The sequence below is a fragment of the Rhinoraja longicauda genome, chromosome 2 (assembly GCF_053455715.1).
Source record: "Rhinoraja longicauda isolate Sanriku21f chromosome 2, sRhiLon1.1, whole genome shotgun sequence".
In the NCBI taxonomy this organism is placed as follows: domain Eukaryota; kingdom Metazoa; phylum Chordata; class Chondrichthyes; order Rajiformes; family Arhynchobatidae; genus Rhinoraja; species Rhinoraja longicauda.
Window position 1 is genome coordinate 116,201,524 of NC_135954.1, and position 17,971 is coordinate 116,219,494.

Below are 17,971 nucleotides of genomic sequence, written 5' to 3' on the forward strand. Positions count from 1 at the left end.
TCAGCGGAAAAGCAATATATGATTACGATTCAGCCATTGACATTGCACAGCTACATGATAAAAGGAATAACATGAATAATGTTTATTGCTGCATAAACCCAGTTAAATCCGATGAAAGATCGCCATCGGGTGTCCAATGAGGTAGACAGCAGTTCAGAACCGCTCTCCGGTTATTGGTACGATGGTCCAGCTGCCAGATAACTGTCACTGAATCTGGAGTTGTGCGTTTGCACACTTCTATACCTATTACCCGATGGGGGAGGGGAGAAAAGGGTGTGGTCAGGGTGCGTCAAGAAGAAGGGTCTCGACCCGAAACGTCACCCATTCCTTTTCTCCCGAGATGCTGCCGGACCTGCTGAGTTACTCCAGCATTTTGTGAATAAATCGATTTGTACCAGCATCTGCAGTTATTTTCGTATACTATGATCAGGGTGCGTCTCGTCCTTGATTATACTGGTGGGCTTGGCATGGCGCGTGAGATTGAAAGGAAGTCAATGTGAAGGAAGTTGGTGTGCGTGATAGTGTGAGCTGCGTCCACAATTCGAAGCAATTTCTTGCGGTCGTGGATGGAGCTGCTCCCAAACCATGCTGTGGTGCATCCCGACAAAAGACTTTCTATAGAGCATCTGTAGAAGTTTGTGACAGTATCTGGGGACATGCCGAACTTCTTAAGCCTTCTAAGGAAGTAGAATAGATGGTATGATTTCTTGGCCCTTGCTTCAATATGGGTAGTCCACGAGAAGGTGTTGGTGATATTTACTCCGAGGAATTTGAAACTTGAAACCATCGGTGCCAGCAATGCAAACTGGGATATGTGTACCACTTCGCCTCCTGAAGTCGACCATCGTCTCCTTTGTCTTGCTGACATTTAGAGAAAGATTGTTGTCTGGGCACCGGGTCGCGAGGTTCTCATTCTCTTTCTTGTACTCTGTGCTATCATTATTTGATATCCTGCCCACAATGGTGTTGTCGTCTGCGAATTCGTAAATTGATCTAGATTTGTACATGGCTGCACACAGAGTACTGGAGGAACTGAGTGGATTGGGCAGCATCTGTGGAGGGAATGGATAAGGTCTGGGGAAGGAGCCGAACCCGAAATGCTATCTGCCAATTCCCACGCCAGATTGTAACCTATCTGTAGAGTTCCTCCAGCACTTTGTGTTTTCTTCAGGAATAAAGATTCTCCTCTCTGGAGGTCGGATGGAAACCCACAGCTTGAAGAAGTGACCTGATGTTTATTCCTTATTGATGAGTAAACTCCCTCCTCCCCAACAGTGAACGTGGCTTTGCGGGGCATTGCATCTCAGTCCAGCATCCATCGTCCTGGTATTGCCTCCCATGCCATTGATGGTGATACCAGAACAGACGGGAGCTTGGGTGTGTGTTCGCAGACAGAATCAACCAAAGACCCTTGGTGGAGGGTTGATTTGAAAACATCCCACATCGTGACCACAGTAACCATCCTGGGCAGGGTGGACTCCTGCAGTGAACAGCTTTTGGGAGCTCAGGTCCACATCGGGGATACACTGATGACCAACGGTAATCCTAACACACTGTGAGTACTCAGCATTAAACCGTGGCTCTTTCCACGTGGTGCCACGTAGCTCAGGGATTCTGGACATTTTACTGTTCTTGACGCACCGCATTACATCATGAAAATCCAGAGGTTTTGCTGAATGGAACTGAGAATGTAGAACAGAAGAGCGCAGAACCTAACCCTTCCATGCTGAGAAAGATACCCCATTGAATCGAGTCCGTCCTGCCTGCTTTAGCTCATATCCCTTAAACCTTTCCATGAACCTGTCCAAGTGTCTTTTAAATGTTGTTCTTGAACCCTGGCTCATGTTAACCGTCTGGTTGCCGTCAATAGTTTGGATGGCAACTCTCCGGCCACAGGTGCTGGAATGACTCGCCATTCCATTAACTGCCGCGTTTGCTGATGAACACGAACATAATGTGTTCATCAACAAGAGTTATTATTCAATTCATAGCGATAAACTTGACTACAGCACGGAAATGTGCCTTCGGCGCAACTCATCCTTACGGACCAAAATGCCCTATCTAAGTTTGTTCCATTTACCCGTGTTTGACCCCTGTCACACTAAACCTTTCCTATCTATGTACCTGTCCAAATGTCTTGTAACTGTTATTATTATACCTGCCTCGACTACCTCCTCTGCCAGCTCGATCCATTAACCAACCACCCTGTGTGTAAAGACCTTGCCCCACAGGTTCCTATTGTATCTTCCCCTCGCACCATAGAACAGTACAGCACAGAAACAGGCCCTTTTGCACAAAATGTCTGTGCCGAACATAACGCCAAGTTACTTTCCTCTGCGCATCCGTGATCCTTATCCCTCCGTTCCCTCACTCATAGATTATCTCACCGTGCTCAACTTTCCAGTGGACCACTATTCCCGTGGAGTGATTTTTAAACTTGACTTCAGCAACTGAAGAAAGTCAATTCAGAATTTAAACAAACCTGTACTTTAACACTGACACGCTCTCAGTGACCACGGGGCCATCTGCTTGTGGAAACAACGCCCTGCATATTCTGAACAAGGGTTCCAACGCAAATCTCCGTCTGTGCATTCCTTCCACAAATTCTGCCTGGCCCACTGAGATCCTGCAACACTTTGTCGTCTCGTCAAACTAATGTCCCTACCGGCCAAGTTTACGTCTGACCCAGAAATACTCCTGTAGTTCATTGGCACCTCATTACGGTAAAATTCACATGCCCTGAATGCCCGAACCTTTCATGCAAATGCAATTTCCCCATTCTTTAACCCAGAGAAAGATTTTCGCGATTTTCTTAAATCCCACCATGGCTAAAGGGTCAGCCTGCCGTCATATCCCAGCCCGAGGGCACGAAGATGAGTTCTTCATGAACCCTTCTGATGACATCTGACCAGCTTACAAGATGCACAAGGTTGAAAGCGCGTACCACCGGGTTCAGGAACTGCTTCCTCCCCGCTGTTATCAGACAACTGAACGGTCTTCCCATCAGCTAGAATGTCGTCCCGATCTTCCAAGCTACCTCATTGCGGCCCTTGCACCTTTTCCCCATGAATTGTAACATTATATTCTGCATGCCGGCGGTTTCCTCTTTGTACTACTCGCTCTACTTGTTTGTGGCTTCATTGAACTCGTGCATGGTATGATTTGACTGGATAGCACAAAACAAAGCTTTTCACTGAACCATGGTACATGTGATAATCATAAACCGATACCAGTACAAAGTGCTGGAAGAACTCAGCGGGTCAGGCAGCACCTGCGGAGAGAATGGGCGGACTGAAATGGGGTCCTGACCCGGAACATTATCTGTTCATTCTCGCCACAGTTGCCCTTCCAGCACTTTGTGTAAACTCACAGTCCTTTGTATTTCTGACATCAAGAGACGTGAACAAACGGTGCCATAGGTTTCCGAGTGCCTGATGCCTGTAATGCCCGCGTCTCCAGAGCCTTCAGAAGAGGAACCATCGCCAGCACCCACTGCTCACTGTGACTATGTCACCTCTTCTAGCTGTGGGACCATCACTTCCGTTGTCAACCCCATTACCTTCCACTGCGATGGATTCACGGGTCGTTACGTCAATATCTTCATCACGGGATACAAGAAGACCTTGACGCTATGTGAGGTTCAGATCTTCGGTACAAAGTTGCCGTCACTGGAAATGGCAGGTCGGTTCCATCACCGTGCAGCCACCCGCCGTATCACACTATTGTCTGGTTAGTGAGGCTGCACCTGAACCTAAGTCTTCAGTTTAGGCCACTCTGCTACATCAATTACATAACATCCTCGAAAGAATGCAATAAAACGTTTAGGAGAATCATCACAATATCTGAGCTATTGCGAGAGGTTGCGCAGGGTGGAACTTTATGCATTGGAGCACGGGTGGTGGGGGTGAGAAATGAAGGGAATAGTTGGGTGAATTGACACTTGTTCCCAGAGTATGGGAATCAAGTTATAAAAGACCTGGGTTTAAGGTGTGAGGGGAAATATTAAATAGGAACCCGAGGGACAACGTTTTCATACAAGATGTGGTGGGTACATGGAACGAGCTGCCAAATGAGGTAGTTGAGGCATGTATAATAACAGCATGTAATAAACACTTGAGCAGGTTCATGGGTAGAAAAGGTTTGGAGGGATATGGGCGAATCATGAACAAATGGCTCTCGCACAGATGAGGCATTTTGGTCAGCATGGACAGGTTTTACCGACGGGCCTATTGATGTGCTACATGATTCTGTGATTATGGTTCTATTCTGCACAACAGTCGATCTGGCTTTGGATAGAACAGCGATGCAGTCCAGCACCGAGAATCGGGCTGTTGCGAACCTTGCTATTGATGGCGACACATCCTCGAACATACAGTGCTGTGCCAGGACAAGGGCGGAGTGCAACCCTTGGTGGGTGGTGGATTTAGAGGAGAAGTTCATCGTGACGTTTGTCAGAATCACCAACGGCGTTCACCCACTCATGGGTGCTGAGATCCGCGTTGGGAATGGAAGGAATACCAACAAACTGTGAGTATTCAGTGGCAATCGCTTGCTCGTTTCCAATTGTATAATGCAGGACTTCGGATGTTTACTTTTGTTTAGTTGAACTTAGTTTAGTTTAGAGATACAGCGCGCAAGCAGGCCCTTTCGGCCCACCGCGTCCGCGCCGACCAGCGATCTCCAAACGTTAACACTATCCTAAACCCACTAGGAACATTTTTTTACATTTACCAAGCCAATTAACCTATATACCTGTACGTCTTTGGAGTGTGGGAATAGAAGAACTAGCAGAAACCCCAAGCAGGTCACGGGAGAACGTACAAACGCCGTGTAGGCAGCATCCATATTCGGGATCGAACCCGGGTCTCCGGCGCTGCATTCGATGTAAGGCAGTACCGCTGCGCCACCGTGCCGCCCATCGTTGCACAATGTCCCATTGGGGCTGGTGAATTGTAGATAACAGCAGAATACGCAGGTGTAAGATGCATAGGATCTGGGCCAGTAGGTCAGAAGTGTGGACCATTGACCGTGGCGATGTACGTCATTGATGCAGTGCTGTGAACCTTTGAACCAAATGTGTGCTCCAATGATCCAGATGTACGCACTATGGTCCCAGAGGTGCAGACATTTGATCCAGATGGATGGACTATTACTCCAAATGTTCAGGCATTTGACACAAAGATGAGGACCATTGCCTCACAGGTTATGACAGTTGATGCGAGGTGCGTTCGATAGACCCAAATGTGTGAAGAATCGGTGTGGAGATATGGACCATAAAGCCAAAGGTGTGCACCATTGACCCAAAGATGGGAACCATTTATCCAGATATGAAGGAAAGAGCTGCAGAAGCTAATTTAAATCGAAGGTAGACACAAAATGCTGGAGTAACTCAGCGGGATACGCAGCATCTCTGAAGAGAAGGAATTGGTAACGTTTCAGGTGGCGACCGTTCTTCAGACTGAAAATAGGGTTGGGGGCCGGGGTTGGGGGTGGGAGTGGAGTGGGAAAGGTGGTGAAGGGTAGGAGGCGAGAAAAGAGAGGAGCAATCAAGGCCAGCAACAAATTACCTCAGACCGGGCGATAACCTGCTGGATCCATTGTTGGCTCTGGACGGGGTAATCTAAAGACGGATACAATGAGGTGAACTGTGGAACTGGTTAAACGACTAGGGTGGAGGAAGGGGGGAACCTCCCCCATTGCAACCTCTCAAACATGGCACCGTCTTCACCTGAACTATCCCTTCCCCTTCCCGAACACTGTACAATGCCCCCCATGACCAATTCCCCCAACCCTCGACTATCATCTCACCAACCAATCCTTTCCATCAACCGTACCTGTTCCACACCTTGACCCCAGTTCGTTCCTTTCCCCATTGTCTGATCCTCTCTGACCCAACACCCATTTATCCAGATGTTGTGAACGTGACACAGTTGCAGGCCTGATCCCGAGCCGAAGGCAATTGATCCAGAAGTGTAGACAAAAGACCAAAAGATGTGGCCCATTGTCAGTAAAGACCAGCTAGGTTTTTGATGTCCATGTGGTAAGCTGCTCTGGAAGGCTAGAGCTTGGGATCCAGGGGAAGCGAGCAAGTGGATACAGAATTGGCTTCATGGATGGAGGGTGGTCGTGGAAGTTTGTTTTCGGGCTGGGGGCCTTTGACGACTGGTGTATCTCGGGGATCAGGGAGCGACCCATTCCTGTTTGTGGTTTATATCACCCATTTGGATGAGAATGCACAAGTTTGCAGATGACACTAAAGTGGGTGAAATCGTGGAGAGTGAAGACGATTGTCAAATATTACAGGAGGATCTTGATGTTGGGCGTGGGCTAACAAATACTTTATAGAGTTCAATGCGGATGAGTGCAAGTTGTTGTATTTTGGGAAGTCTGACCAGGCCAAGATCTTTACAGTGTATGGTAGTGCCCTTAGAGTGCTGTGGAGTGGAAGTATCCAGTGCAGGTACACGGCACCCTGCCAGTGGCATGACACGTAGATAGGATGGTCATGAAGTTTTTGGTGCATTAGCTTGCACCAATTGTACAAGACGTTGGTGAGGTTACAGCTGTTCAACCTGAGGTCAAACTGTGCACAGTTTCGGTAGCCCTACTATCGGAAGGATGTCATTATGCCGGGAAGAGTGCAGAGAAGATTTATGAGGATTTTGTCATGACACGAGGGGTTGAGCAATGGGGGAAGGTTGGATAAGGAAGACTTTACACCTTGGAGTGCAAGAGGCTGCGGGGTGATCTTATAGATGTGTATAAAAACATGAGGAGAATAGAAAGAGTGAATGCACTGTATATTGCGCTGCATATGGGAAGCAAAGTGTGAGCGCATAGTTTCAACGTGAGAGGGGCAAGATTAATATGATCATGAATGCCAACCTTTTCACTCAGAGGGTGGTAGGGGGTGGTTGAGGCACAAGTTATAACAGCATTTAAAAGACACTTGGACAGGTAGATGGATAAGAGAAGTTTGGACAATAGACAATAGGTCCAGGAGTAGGCCATTCGACCCTTCGAGCCAGCACCGACATTCAATGTGATCATGGCTGATCATTCACAATCAGTGCCCCGTTCCTGCCTTCTCCCCAAACCGCTATCTTTAAGAGCTCTATCCAGCTCCCTCTTGAAAGCATCCAGAGAATTGGCCTCCACTGCCTTCTGAGGCAGAGAATTCCACAGATTTATAACTCTCTGAATGAAACGGTTTCTCAACTTCTCCATTCTAAATGGCCTACCCCTTATTCTTAAACTGTGGCCTCTGGTTCTGGACTCCCCCAACATTGGGAACATGTTTCCTGCCTCTCAGGTGTCCAATCGCGGCACGGTAGCGCAGCGGTAGAGTTGCTGCTTTACAGCGAATGCAGCGCCGGAGACACAGGTTCGATCCTGACTACGGGTGCTGCACTGTAAGGAGTTTGTACATTCTCCCCGTGACCTGCGTGGGTTTTCTCCGAGATCTTCGGTTTCCTCCCACACTCCAAAGACGTACAGGTATGTAGGTTAATTGGCTGGGTAAATGTAAAAATTGTCCCTAGTGGGTGTAGGATAATGTTAATGTACGGGGATCACTGGGCGGCACGGACTTGGAGGGCCGAAAAGGCCTGTTTCCGGCTGTAGATATATGATATGATATGATATCGCTTAATAATCTTGTTTCAGTAAGATCTCCTCTCATCCTTCTAAGTTCCAGTGTATACAAACCTAGTCGCTCCAGTCTTTCAACATACGACAGTCTCGCCATTCCGGGAATTAGCCTAGTGAACCTACTCTGCACGCCCTCGATAGCAAGAATGTTCCCCCTCAAATTTGGAGATCAAAACTGCACACAGTGCGGTCTCACCAGGGCCCTGTACAAGGAGGTCCTGCAGAAGGACCTCTTTGCTCCTATACTCAACTGCCATTGTCATAAAGACGAACATGCCATTAACTTTCTTCACTGTCTGTTGCACCTGCATGCTAACTTTAAGTGACTGATGAACAAGGACACAAAGATCTCTTTGTACTTCCCCATTTCCTAACTAGATACCATTCAGATAATAATCTGCCTTCCTGTTCTTACCACCAAAGTGGATAACGTCACATTTATCCTCATTAAACTGCATCAGCCATGCATCTCCCCACTCACCCAACCTGCCCAAGTCACCCTGCATTCTCAGAGCATCTTCCTCACAATTCACACTGCCACCCAGTTTTGTGTCATCAGCAAATTTGCTAATGTTACTTTTAATCCCTTCATCTAAGTCATTAATGTATATTGTAAATAGCTGCGGTCCCAGCACCGAGCCTTGCGGTACCCCACTAATCACCGCCTCCCATTCTGAAATGGACCCGTTAATCCCCACTCTTTGTTTCCTGTCTGCCAACCAATTTTCTATCCATGTCAGTACCCTACCCCCAATACCATGTGCTCTAATCTTGCCCACTAATCTCCTATGTGGGACCTTATCAAAGGCTTTCTGAAAGTCCAGGTACACTACATCCACTGGCTCTCCCTTGTCCATATTCCTAGTCACATCCTCAAAAAATTACAGAACATTAGTCAAGCATGATTTCCCCGTCGTAACTCCATGCTGATTCGGAACTGTCATCCAAATGTTCCGCAATTTCTTCTTTTATAATTGACACCAGCATCTTTCCCACCGCCCGTTTTCTCTCTCCATCCTCCTGTTATCTTCTGTTACTCTTTAAAAGAGGTGTAGAGCGATATGGACCAAATGCCGGAAAATGGAACTAACTTTGATGAAGAATCTTGGTCGGCATGGACCAGTTGGGCCAAAGGGCCTATTTCCATTACACGAGATTTGGATCGTTGATCTAGAAGTGTGAACCATTAACATAGAAGCACAGATGATTGACAGATGGATGGCCCATTGATCAGCTGTAGACCACAGATCCACAGCTTTGATTCATTGTCCCAGCTGAATGGATCATTGATCCAGAAGTGTGGATCATTGATCAAGAGGGGTGGATCATTGACCTAGATGAGTGTACAATAAATGAGTTGTGGATGTTGGCCAGAGGTGTGGAACAATGATCCAGAGGTTCGGGCTACTGTCCATGCTGCCCAAGACGCCCCATATAACTTCATACCTTTTCCCGCTATTCGACAATACCTCTTAAAATCTTTGTATCCATGTACCTGTCAAAAAGTATTTAAAATGATGTTATTGTACCTGCCTCAACTACCTCCTCTGGCACCTTATTCCATGTACCATCTTCTGTATCGGTAAAGTTGTCCCTCAGATGCCTGTTAAAGCTTTCCCCACTCCGCTTAAACCCTGTACTTCTTGAACCCTCTACCTTGGACAAACCCTTGGTGCATTCACCTAACCTATTCCACTCATAATTTAACATACCTCTGGAACACGAGGCACAGTTGCTGCAGTTTGCTTCTGGTCTGCCGATGACAGTGGAGATAGTCGAGAATAGGTAGGTCGGCGTGGGAATGGGACGGATCAGGGTGGCCATAGTGCGCAGAACACAGGTTCCCTGTAGATGGGTCACTCGCTTTCAACGAAGACCAGCCACATCGTCAGCAGCAAGTGACCAGCGTGCAGACGGGTTTAATCTCCCTCCTTGATGATAATATGTCATCGACATTCACATGTGTTCATAAATGACCAGGTCAGATGATCATTCTGTATCACCATCCAAAAAGAGTGACAGAGTAACACAACACAAAAATGGCCCTTTGGACAACAAACCAAAATGCCTCATCTAAACTACACCTGTTGACCCATAACCCTCTATATCTTTCCTACCCTTGTACCTTTTCAACAGTTTCCATGGTAGATGATTCCAAATAATATGATGACATCACCGCCCATTGAGGTTCTTGTATGATCAAAGTTCAAAGCATAGCATCGCCACCCAAGTTTTAACACTGCCTAGCCGCCCATATCATAGAGTCATAGTCATAGAGTGATAGTGTGGAAACAGGCCCTTCGGCTCAACTAGCCCACACCGGCCAACAATTTCCCAGTTACACAATCCCACGTGTCTGTGCTTCTTCCATATCCCTCCAAAACTGTCCTATCCCTGTACCTGTCCAACTATTTCTTAAACGATGGGATAGTCCCAGCCTCAATGACCTCCTCTGGCAGATTGTCCAATATACCCATCACCCTGTACATATATGACCAGACCAGATGATAACACGGCTTCACCACCCATATCTGTTCATGTATGTCCAGCCCCACTCAGAGCCTGTCTTTCTCTGGGAATGGACAGTTTTGTGTGACACCAGTACTGGCCTTGCCAATGTTTCACCAGCTCATACTGCTGGTGATGTGTCTGGGTCAAAGTGTGGGGTCTGGCCCACAGATCCCCTCACAGCAAACGGGTGAGAGGGCGGAGACAGACCCGTCCACTCAGTACTTGATCTCTGTCTCCTCCAGCTGTGGAACCGTCCGGTCAATGAATGGAACGACGTTCAGCTTCGCTTGCGGTGGTCTCAAGGGTCGATATGTGAATATCATGCTCCAGGGCCGGAATAAAATCCTGAGTCTGTGCGCGGTGGAGATCTACGGCTCTAAACCTCCAACCTTGGAAGATGCAGGTGTGTTGGAATCCATGCTGTGGCACTCTGTGTACACCGCTCACTCCTCACTCAGTGGGGATATGTGCTGACACAACGAACACACTCATTCGGGACATGTGCTGACACAACTAACACACTCAGTGGGGGCGTGTGGTCACACAACTAACACGCTCAGTGCAGATGTGTGGTGACACAACTAACACGCTCAGTGCGGACGTGTGGTGACACAACTAACACGCTCAATGCGGACGTGTGGTGACACAACTAACACGCTCAGTGCGGACGTGTGGTGACACAACTAACACGCTCAGTGCGGACGTGTGGTGACACAACTAACACAGTCAGTGCAGACGTGTGGTGACACAACTAACACGCTCAGTGCGGACGTGTGGTGACACAACTAACACGCTCAGTGCGGACGTGTGGTGACACAACTAACACAGTCAGTGCGGACGTGTGGTGACACAACTAACACGCTCAGTGCGGACGTGTGGTGACACAACTAACACAGTCAGCGGGGACTTACTGACAAAACCTGGTGAGCAGCAGCGTCTCAACGGCTGACAGGAAGAGACTGGATAAACTGATCAAGAAGGCCAGCTCTGTCCTGGACACATAGCTAACATAAGCGCTGGACGGGTACATGAACAGGAAACTTTCAGATGGATTCGGGCAAACACGGTAAATGGGATTAATTTATGTGGGGTCTTGGTTGGCATGGGACATTTGGACCAAAGGCCTGTTTCTGTGCCGTAGACAGGTCGAGACCCAACACTCATTCAAACACCTTTGAATAGCTATAATTGTTTTAACACAAATAACGCTGTAGCTATTCAGTACACAGGAAATGCCCATAAACCAACAATCCTCAACCCTCACTGAGATGGTATTGTATTGGCGTGTTTACTGTTGTCACATGTACCGAAACATGGTGATAAACTTTGCCTGCTTGTTATCCAGTCAAATCACACTCTACATGAAAACAATCAAGTGCTGCAGGTGGTACAAAGAGAAAAATCCCAGCATTCCAAAGATAGTGTTACAACATTATGGTATTACATTTACAGAGAAATTGCAGATGAAAAAAATGCAAGGTCCACAGCTATGTAGATTGGAATGTCAGAACTACACCATATCTTAAGGGATATGCGTTCAGTGGGTTGATAAAAATGGGGAGGACGCTATTTCTGAATCTGACACAAAGGTCATCCATTGCTTCGGGGTGGATTGTGTTTAATGTAGTCAGCACGTCTCAGGGGCCTGAAGATTGCTGGGAAGAAGCTGTTCTTCAACCTAGAGGTCATAGTTTTCAGTCTGGTGGCCATTCTTCCCAATGGTAGCAGTAAGATGACAGCGTGGTGTGTGTCTTTTAATGACGTTGGCTGCCTTTTTGAGGCAGCGCCTCTTTTGATCCCTGTAGGGAGGTCAGTACTTGTGATGGACCGGGCAGTGTCCAACACCTTCAGTAGCCTCCTTCGTTCCTGTACATTTAAGTTATTGAACCAGGCCGTGATGCAGCCAGTCAATATGCGTATTTATAATTAGCCAACTCCTGCTTTATCACAAGTCAGTGTGTTATAGGACATTACTCACCTCTAACTTGAGATCCCTTGCATCCATAACACTTGCTGAAGAGTAAATTATTGTTCCACCTACAGAGAACCTGGCACTGAAAGGGAAGGCGACTATGTCAAGCACCCGTCACAGGCATTACGCCTCCTATGCCAATGATGGTAAAATCAGCCCAAGTATCCGGATAAGTGGATGTGCGCACACGACCAACGAGAAAAACCCATGGTGGCGGGTCGATTTAATGGAAAACCACATCATATCATCAATAAGAGTCACCAACCGATTTGACCGTAAGTATTGTGTGCAAATCTGGTTGTCCCATTATAGGAAGGATTTGCAGAGGGTGCAGGAGACATTTATGTAAAGCTGCTTGGAGTAGAGGGCATTAGCTCTAAGGAGAGTTCGGGCAGACTTACATTGTTTTCTCTGGAACATCAGAGGTTGGGTCGAGTCTTGGCAGAAGTATATGAAATTATTCACCAGGTTTGAAATGTCAAAGAGTAGAGGCCATAGCTTTAAGGCAAGAAGGTGGAAGTTTTAAGGAGATTTGCCAGCCAAGTTTTTTACACAAAGAGTGGTGGGCGCCTGGATCACACGACGGGGTGGGGGCGGAGGCAAATATTATGATGTCATTTAAGAGGCTTTCAGTTAGGGACATGGATATGCAGGGAATTGAAATATAGAACACGTGCAGGGAGAGATTAGTTTAACTTGACATAATTTTTGGCACAGACATCATGGTTGCAGGTCCTGTCCCTCTGCTGTACTGTTGTATGTTCTGTGTTCAATGCAGACTGCTGTGCGCAACGGATCGTGGGGGCAGAGATCCGCATTGGGACCTCGCTGATGGAGAAAGGGTATCTGTAAGTATTCACAGCAACACTTATGAACTGACGTCAGGCAGAGCCGTGCTAGTCGGGTACTTAATAATGAGAGGCACAACCAAGGGTTTCTGTGGCAGCAGGCGGGCTTCAAGGACGGTCTGTTGCCTCCCTGGTGCCAGGATCCAGGACATCAAGGACCTTAAACACAGGTCCTTGAAGGCGGGAAGAAGAGAAAAATGATTCTGCAGCGTGACTTTAGAGAGCTCGGAAGAAGGCTGAAAAGCAGAACCTCAAGTGTGGTTTAACTCCGGTTTGATTCCAGTTCCTTGTGCTGGTGAGGGCAGGAACAGGAAGATATGGGATCTGAATGTGTGGCTGAGGAGCTGGTGCAGGGGTCAGAGATTTAGATTCTTAGACCACTGGGATCTGTTTTGCGGTAAGGGTGAATTGTACAAAAGGGACGGGTTGCACCTTAACAGGCGGGGGACCGGCATTCTGGCAGGCAGGTTTGCCACTGCTACACGGGTGGGTTTAAACTAAATAGTGGGGGAGGGGGGGCACTAGAATGAATGGGACAGAAAGCTCACAAAGGGATAGGAGAGTATGGCCAAGTACAATAGGAATCGATGTGAAAGATGAGGTGAGTAATGGACTAAAGGTATTATATATGAATGCGCAAAGTATAAGAAGTAAAGTGGATGAGCTTGAGGTTCAGTTAGAGATTGGTAGATTTGACATTGTGGGGATTACAGAGACACAGCTGCAGGAGGACCAGGTCTGGGAATTGAATATTCAGGGTTATTCGTCTTACAGAAAGAACAGGCAGGTGACCATTAGGTGGGCAGGGGAGGTGGGGTAGCTCTGTTGTTGAGGGATGAAATTCAGTCCCTTGCGAGGGGTGACATACGGACTGACGATATAGATTCGATGTGGATAGAATTGACGAATTGTAAAGGTAAGAAGACATTAATGAGATTTATCTACAGCCCCCCAAACAGTGGCATGGACAAAGGGTGCAAGTTGCAGCAGGAGTTAAAATTGGCATGTAACAAAGATAATGTCACTGTGGTTATGGGAAATTTCAATATGCAGGTAGACTGGGAAAATCAGGTTGGTTCTGGACCCCAAGAAAAGGAGTTTGTAGAGTGCCTCCATGATGGATTCTTAGAGCAGCTTATACTGGAACCTATCAGAGAGAAGGCAATTCTGGAATTAGTGTTGTCCAATGAGCCAGCTTTAATAAGGGAAATCAAGGTAAAGGAACCGCTAGGAGTTAGTGACCATAATATGATAAGTTTTAATCAGCGATTTGGGAGGGAGGTTTAAATCAGAAGTGTCAGTATTGGAGTTAAATAAAGGGAACTATTAAGGCATGAGAGAGAAGCATTTCATTCCAAACAGGAAGAAATATTCTAAGAGGCAAACGTGGCTGACAAGGGATGTTAGGGATGGAATAAAACTAAAAGAAAAGGTGTATAACATAGGAAAGACTAGCGGGAAGCCAGAGGATTGGGAAACTTTCAAAGGACAACTGAAGGTAACAAAAGGGGCAATACAGGGTGAAAAGATGAAGTATGTGGGTAAGCTGGCCAAGAATATAAAGAAGGACAGCAAAAACTTCTTTAGGTATGTTACCAGAAAAAGATTAGTTACGACAAATGTGGGTTCCTTGAAGGCAGAAACAAGTGAAATTATTATGGGGATCAAGGAAATGGCAGAAGAATTGAACAGGTACTTTGACTCTGTCTTCAATAAGGAAGGCACAAATAACCTCCCAGATGGAGGACAGAGGATCAAGGGAGAAAGAGGAACTGGAAGAAATTTGCATTAGGCAATAAATAGTATTGGGTAGACTGATGGAACTGAAGGCTGATAAATCCCCATGGCCTGATGGTCTGATCCCAGGGTACTCAAAGAGTTGGGTCCAGAAATAGTGGACTCATTGGTGATCTTTTTCCAATGTTCTGTAGATTCAGGATCAGTTCCTATGGATTGGAGGATAGCTAATGTTATCCCACTTTCCAAGAATGGTGCGAAAGAGAAAACGGGGAATTATAGACCAGTTAGCCTGACATCAGTAGTGGGGAAGATGCTGGAGACAATAGACAATAGGTGCAGGAGGAGGCCATTCGGCCCTTCGAGCCAGCACAGCCATTCAATGTGATCATGGCTGATCATTCTCAATCAGTACCCCGTTCCTGCCTTCTCCCCATAACCCCTGACTCCGCTATCCTTAAGAGCTCTATCTAGCTCTCTCTTGAATGCATTCAGAGAATTGGCCTCCACTGCCTTCTGAATCAGAGAATTCCACAGATTCACAACTCTCTGACTGAAAACGTTTTTCCTCATCTCAGTTCTAAATGGCCGACCTCTTATTCTTAAACATTGGGAAAAAATTTCCTGCATCTAGCTTGGCCAGTCCTTGTGAATCTACGCTGCACTGCCTCAATAGCAAGGACGTCCTTCCTCAAATTAGGAGACCAAAACTGCACACAAAACTCCAGATGTGGTCTCACCAGGGCCCTATACAACTGCAGAAGGACCTCCTTGCTCCTATACTCAAATCCTCTCGTTATGAAGGCCAACATGCCATTAGCTTCATTCTCTGCCTGCAGTGCCTGCACGCTTGCCTTCAGTGACTGGTGTACAATGACACCAAGGTCTCGTTGCACTTCCCCTTTACCTAATCTGACACCATTGAGATAATAATCTGGCTCTTTTTTTTCCGCCAAAGTGGATAATCTCACATTTATCGACATTATATTGCATCTGCTATGCATCTGCCCACTCACTCAACCTGTCCAAGGCACTCCGCAACCTCCTAACATCCTCTTCGCAGTTCACACTGCCACCCAGCTTTGTGTCATCTGCAAACTTGCTCGTGTTACTTATAATTCCATCACCCAAATCATTAATATATATTGTATAAAATTGCAGCCCCATCACCGAGCCTTGCGGCACTCCACTCGCCACTGCCTGCCATTCTGAAAAGGACCCGTTTATTCCGACCTTTTGCTTCCTGCCTGCCAACCAATTCTCTATCCATGTCAATACCCTACCCCCAATACCATGTGCTCTAATTTTTCTCACCAATCTCCCGTATGGGATCTTATCAAAGGCTTTCTGAAAGTCTAGATACACTACATCCACTGGCTCCCCTTCATCCATTTTACTTGTCACATCCTCAAAAAATTCCAGAAGATTAGTCAAGTAGGATTTCCCCTTCATAAATCCATGCTGACTTGGACTTATCCTTTTACTGCTATCCAAATGCACCATTATTACCTCTTTAATAATCGACTCCAGCATCTTTCCCACCACCGATGTCAGGCTAACTGGACTGTAATTCCTCATTTTCTCTCTAGCTCCTTTCTTTGAAAGTTGGATAACATTAGCTACCCTCCAATCTACAGGAATTGATCCTGAATCTAATGAACATTGGAAAATGATCACCAATGCGCCCACGATTTCTCGAGCCACCTGATTGTGTACCCTGGGATGCAGACCATCAGGCCTTGGGGATTTAGCAGTCCACCCAATACTATTTCTCGCCTAATGCAAATTTTTATCTGTTCCTCTGTCTCCCTAGATCATCTGTCCTCTAGTACGTCTGGGAGATTGTTTGTGGCTTCCTTAGTGAAAACAGACCCGAAGTACCTGTTCAACTCTTTCGCCATTTCCTTGTTACCCATAACAATTTCAGCCGTTTCTGCCTTCAAGCGACCCACATTTGCCTTTAGTAATCTTTTCCACTTTGCTACTCTTTTTCTCTTAACATATCTAAAGAAGCTTTTACTGTCCTTCTTTATATTCTTGGCCAGCTTCGCTTCGTACCTCATCTTTTCAGTCCGTATTGGCCTTTTTGCTACCTTCCCTTGTCCTTTAAAAGTTGCCCAATCCGCTGGTTTCCCGCTACTATTTGTTATGTTATGTATCTTTTCTTTTCGTTGTATTCCATCCCTAACTTCCCTTGTCAGCCACGGTTGCCTCATATTCTCCTTGGAATCTCTCTTAAATGATCCTGCATCTTCTGAATTATGCCCACAAATACCTGTCATTACTGTTCCACCGTCAATCCTGTTAGGATCCCTTTCCTTGGCCAGCTCCTCTCTCATGCCTTCATAGTCCCTTTTGTTCAACTACAACACTGACACTTCCGATTTAACCTTCCCCCTCTCAAATTGCTGATTAAAACTAATCATATTATGGTCACTACCTCCAAGCGGTTCCTTTACCTTCAGTTCCCTTATTAAATTTGGTTCATTGGAACATAGAAACATAGAAACATAGAAAATAGGTACAGGAGAAGGCCATTCGGCCCTTCGAGCCAGCACCGCCATTCATTTTGATCATGGCTAATCATCCACAATTAGTAACCTGTGCCCAACTTCTCCCCATATCCCTTGATTCGACTAGCCCCCAGAGCTCTATCTAACTCTCTCATAAAATTCAACCAGTGATTTAGCCTCCACTGCCCTCTGTGGCAGAGAATTCCACAAATCACAACTCTCTGGGTGAAAAAGTTCATTCTCACCTCAGTTTTAAATGGCCTCCCCTTTATTCTAAGACTATGGCCCCTTGTTCTTTACTCCCCCAACTTTGGGAACATTTGATTGGGAACAATTGTCTCCTCTCTGGTAGGCACTAGTACTAGCTGCTCTCAGGATCCATCTCGGAGGCACTCTACAAACTCCCTTTCCTGGGGTCCAAAACCAAGCTGATTTTCCCAGACTACCTGCAGATTGAAATCCCCGATAACCACAGTGGCATTACCTTTGTTACATGCCAATTTTATCTCCTGCTGCAACTTGCATCCTTTGTCCAGGCTACTGTTTGGGTGTCTGTAGATAAATCCCATTAAGGTCTTCTTACCTTTACGATTCCTCATCTCTATCTGCAGTGACTCTACATCGTCAGTCCGTATGTCACCCCTCGCAAGGGACTGAATTCCATCCTTCACCAACACAGCTCCCACCCACTATTTAGTTTAAATCCACCCGTGTTGCAGTGGCCATCCTGTCTGGCAGAA

The 17,971-nt window shown here is 46.5% G+C and overlaps 1 protein-coding gene across 1 annotated transcript in view; it reads left to right on the forward strand.

Annotated features, from left to right (window-relative positions):
- Nucleotides 1-467: 467 nt before the first annotated feature.
- The window catches only part of LOC144607535 (uncharacterized), a 43,383-nt gene continuing 25,879 nt past the window's right edge, over nt 468-17,971 (forward strand). Inside the window, exons 1-7 of the mRNA XM_078424432.1 lie at nt 468-474; nt 1,276-1,555; nt 3,524-3,681; nt 4,278-4,527; nt 10,404-10,564; nt 12,205-12,408; nt 12,912-12,981. Coding sequence (XP_078280558.1) covers nt 468-474; nt 1,276-1,555; nt 3,524-3,681; nt 4,278-4,527; nt 10,404-10,564; nt 12,205-12,408; nt 12,912-12,981 — 1,130 coding nt within the window. The remainder of the gene's footprint in view (nt 475-1,275; nt 1,556-3,523; nt 3,682-4,277; nt 4,528-10,403; nt 10,565-12,204; nt 12,409-12,911; nt 12,982-17,971) is intronic.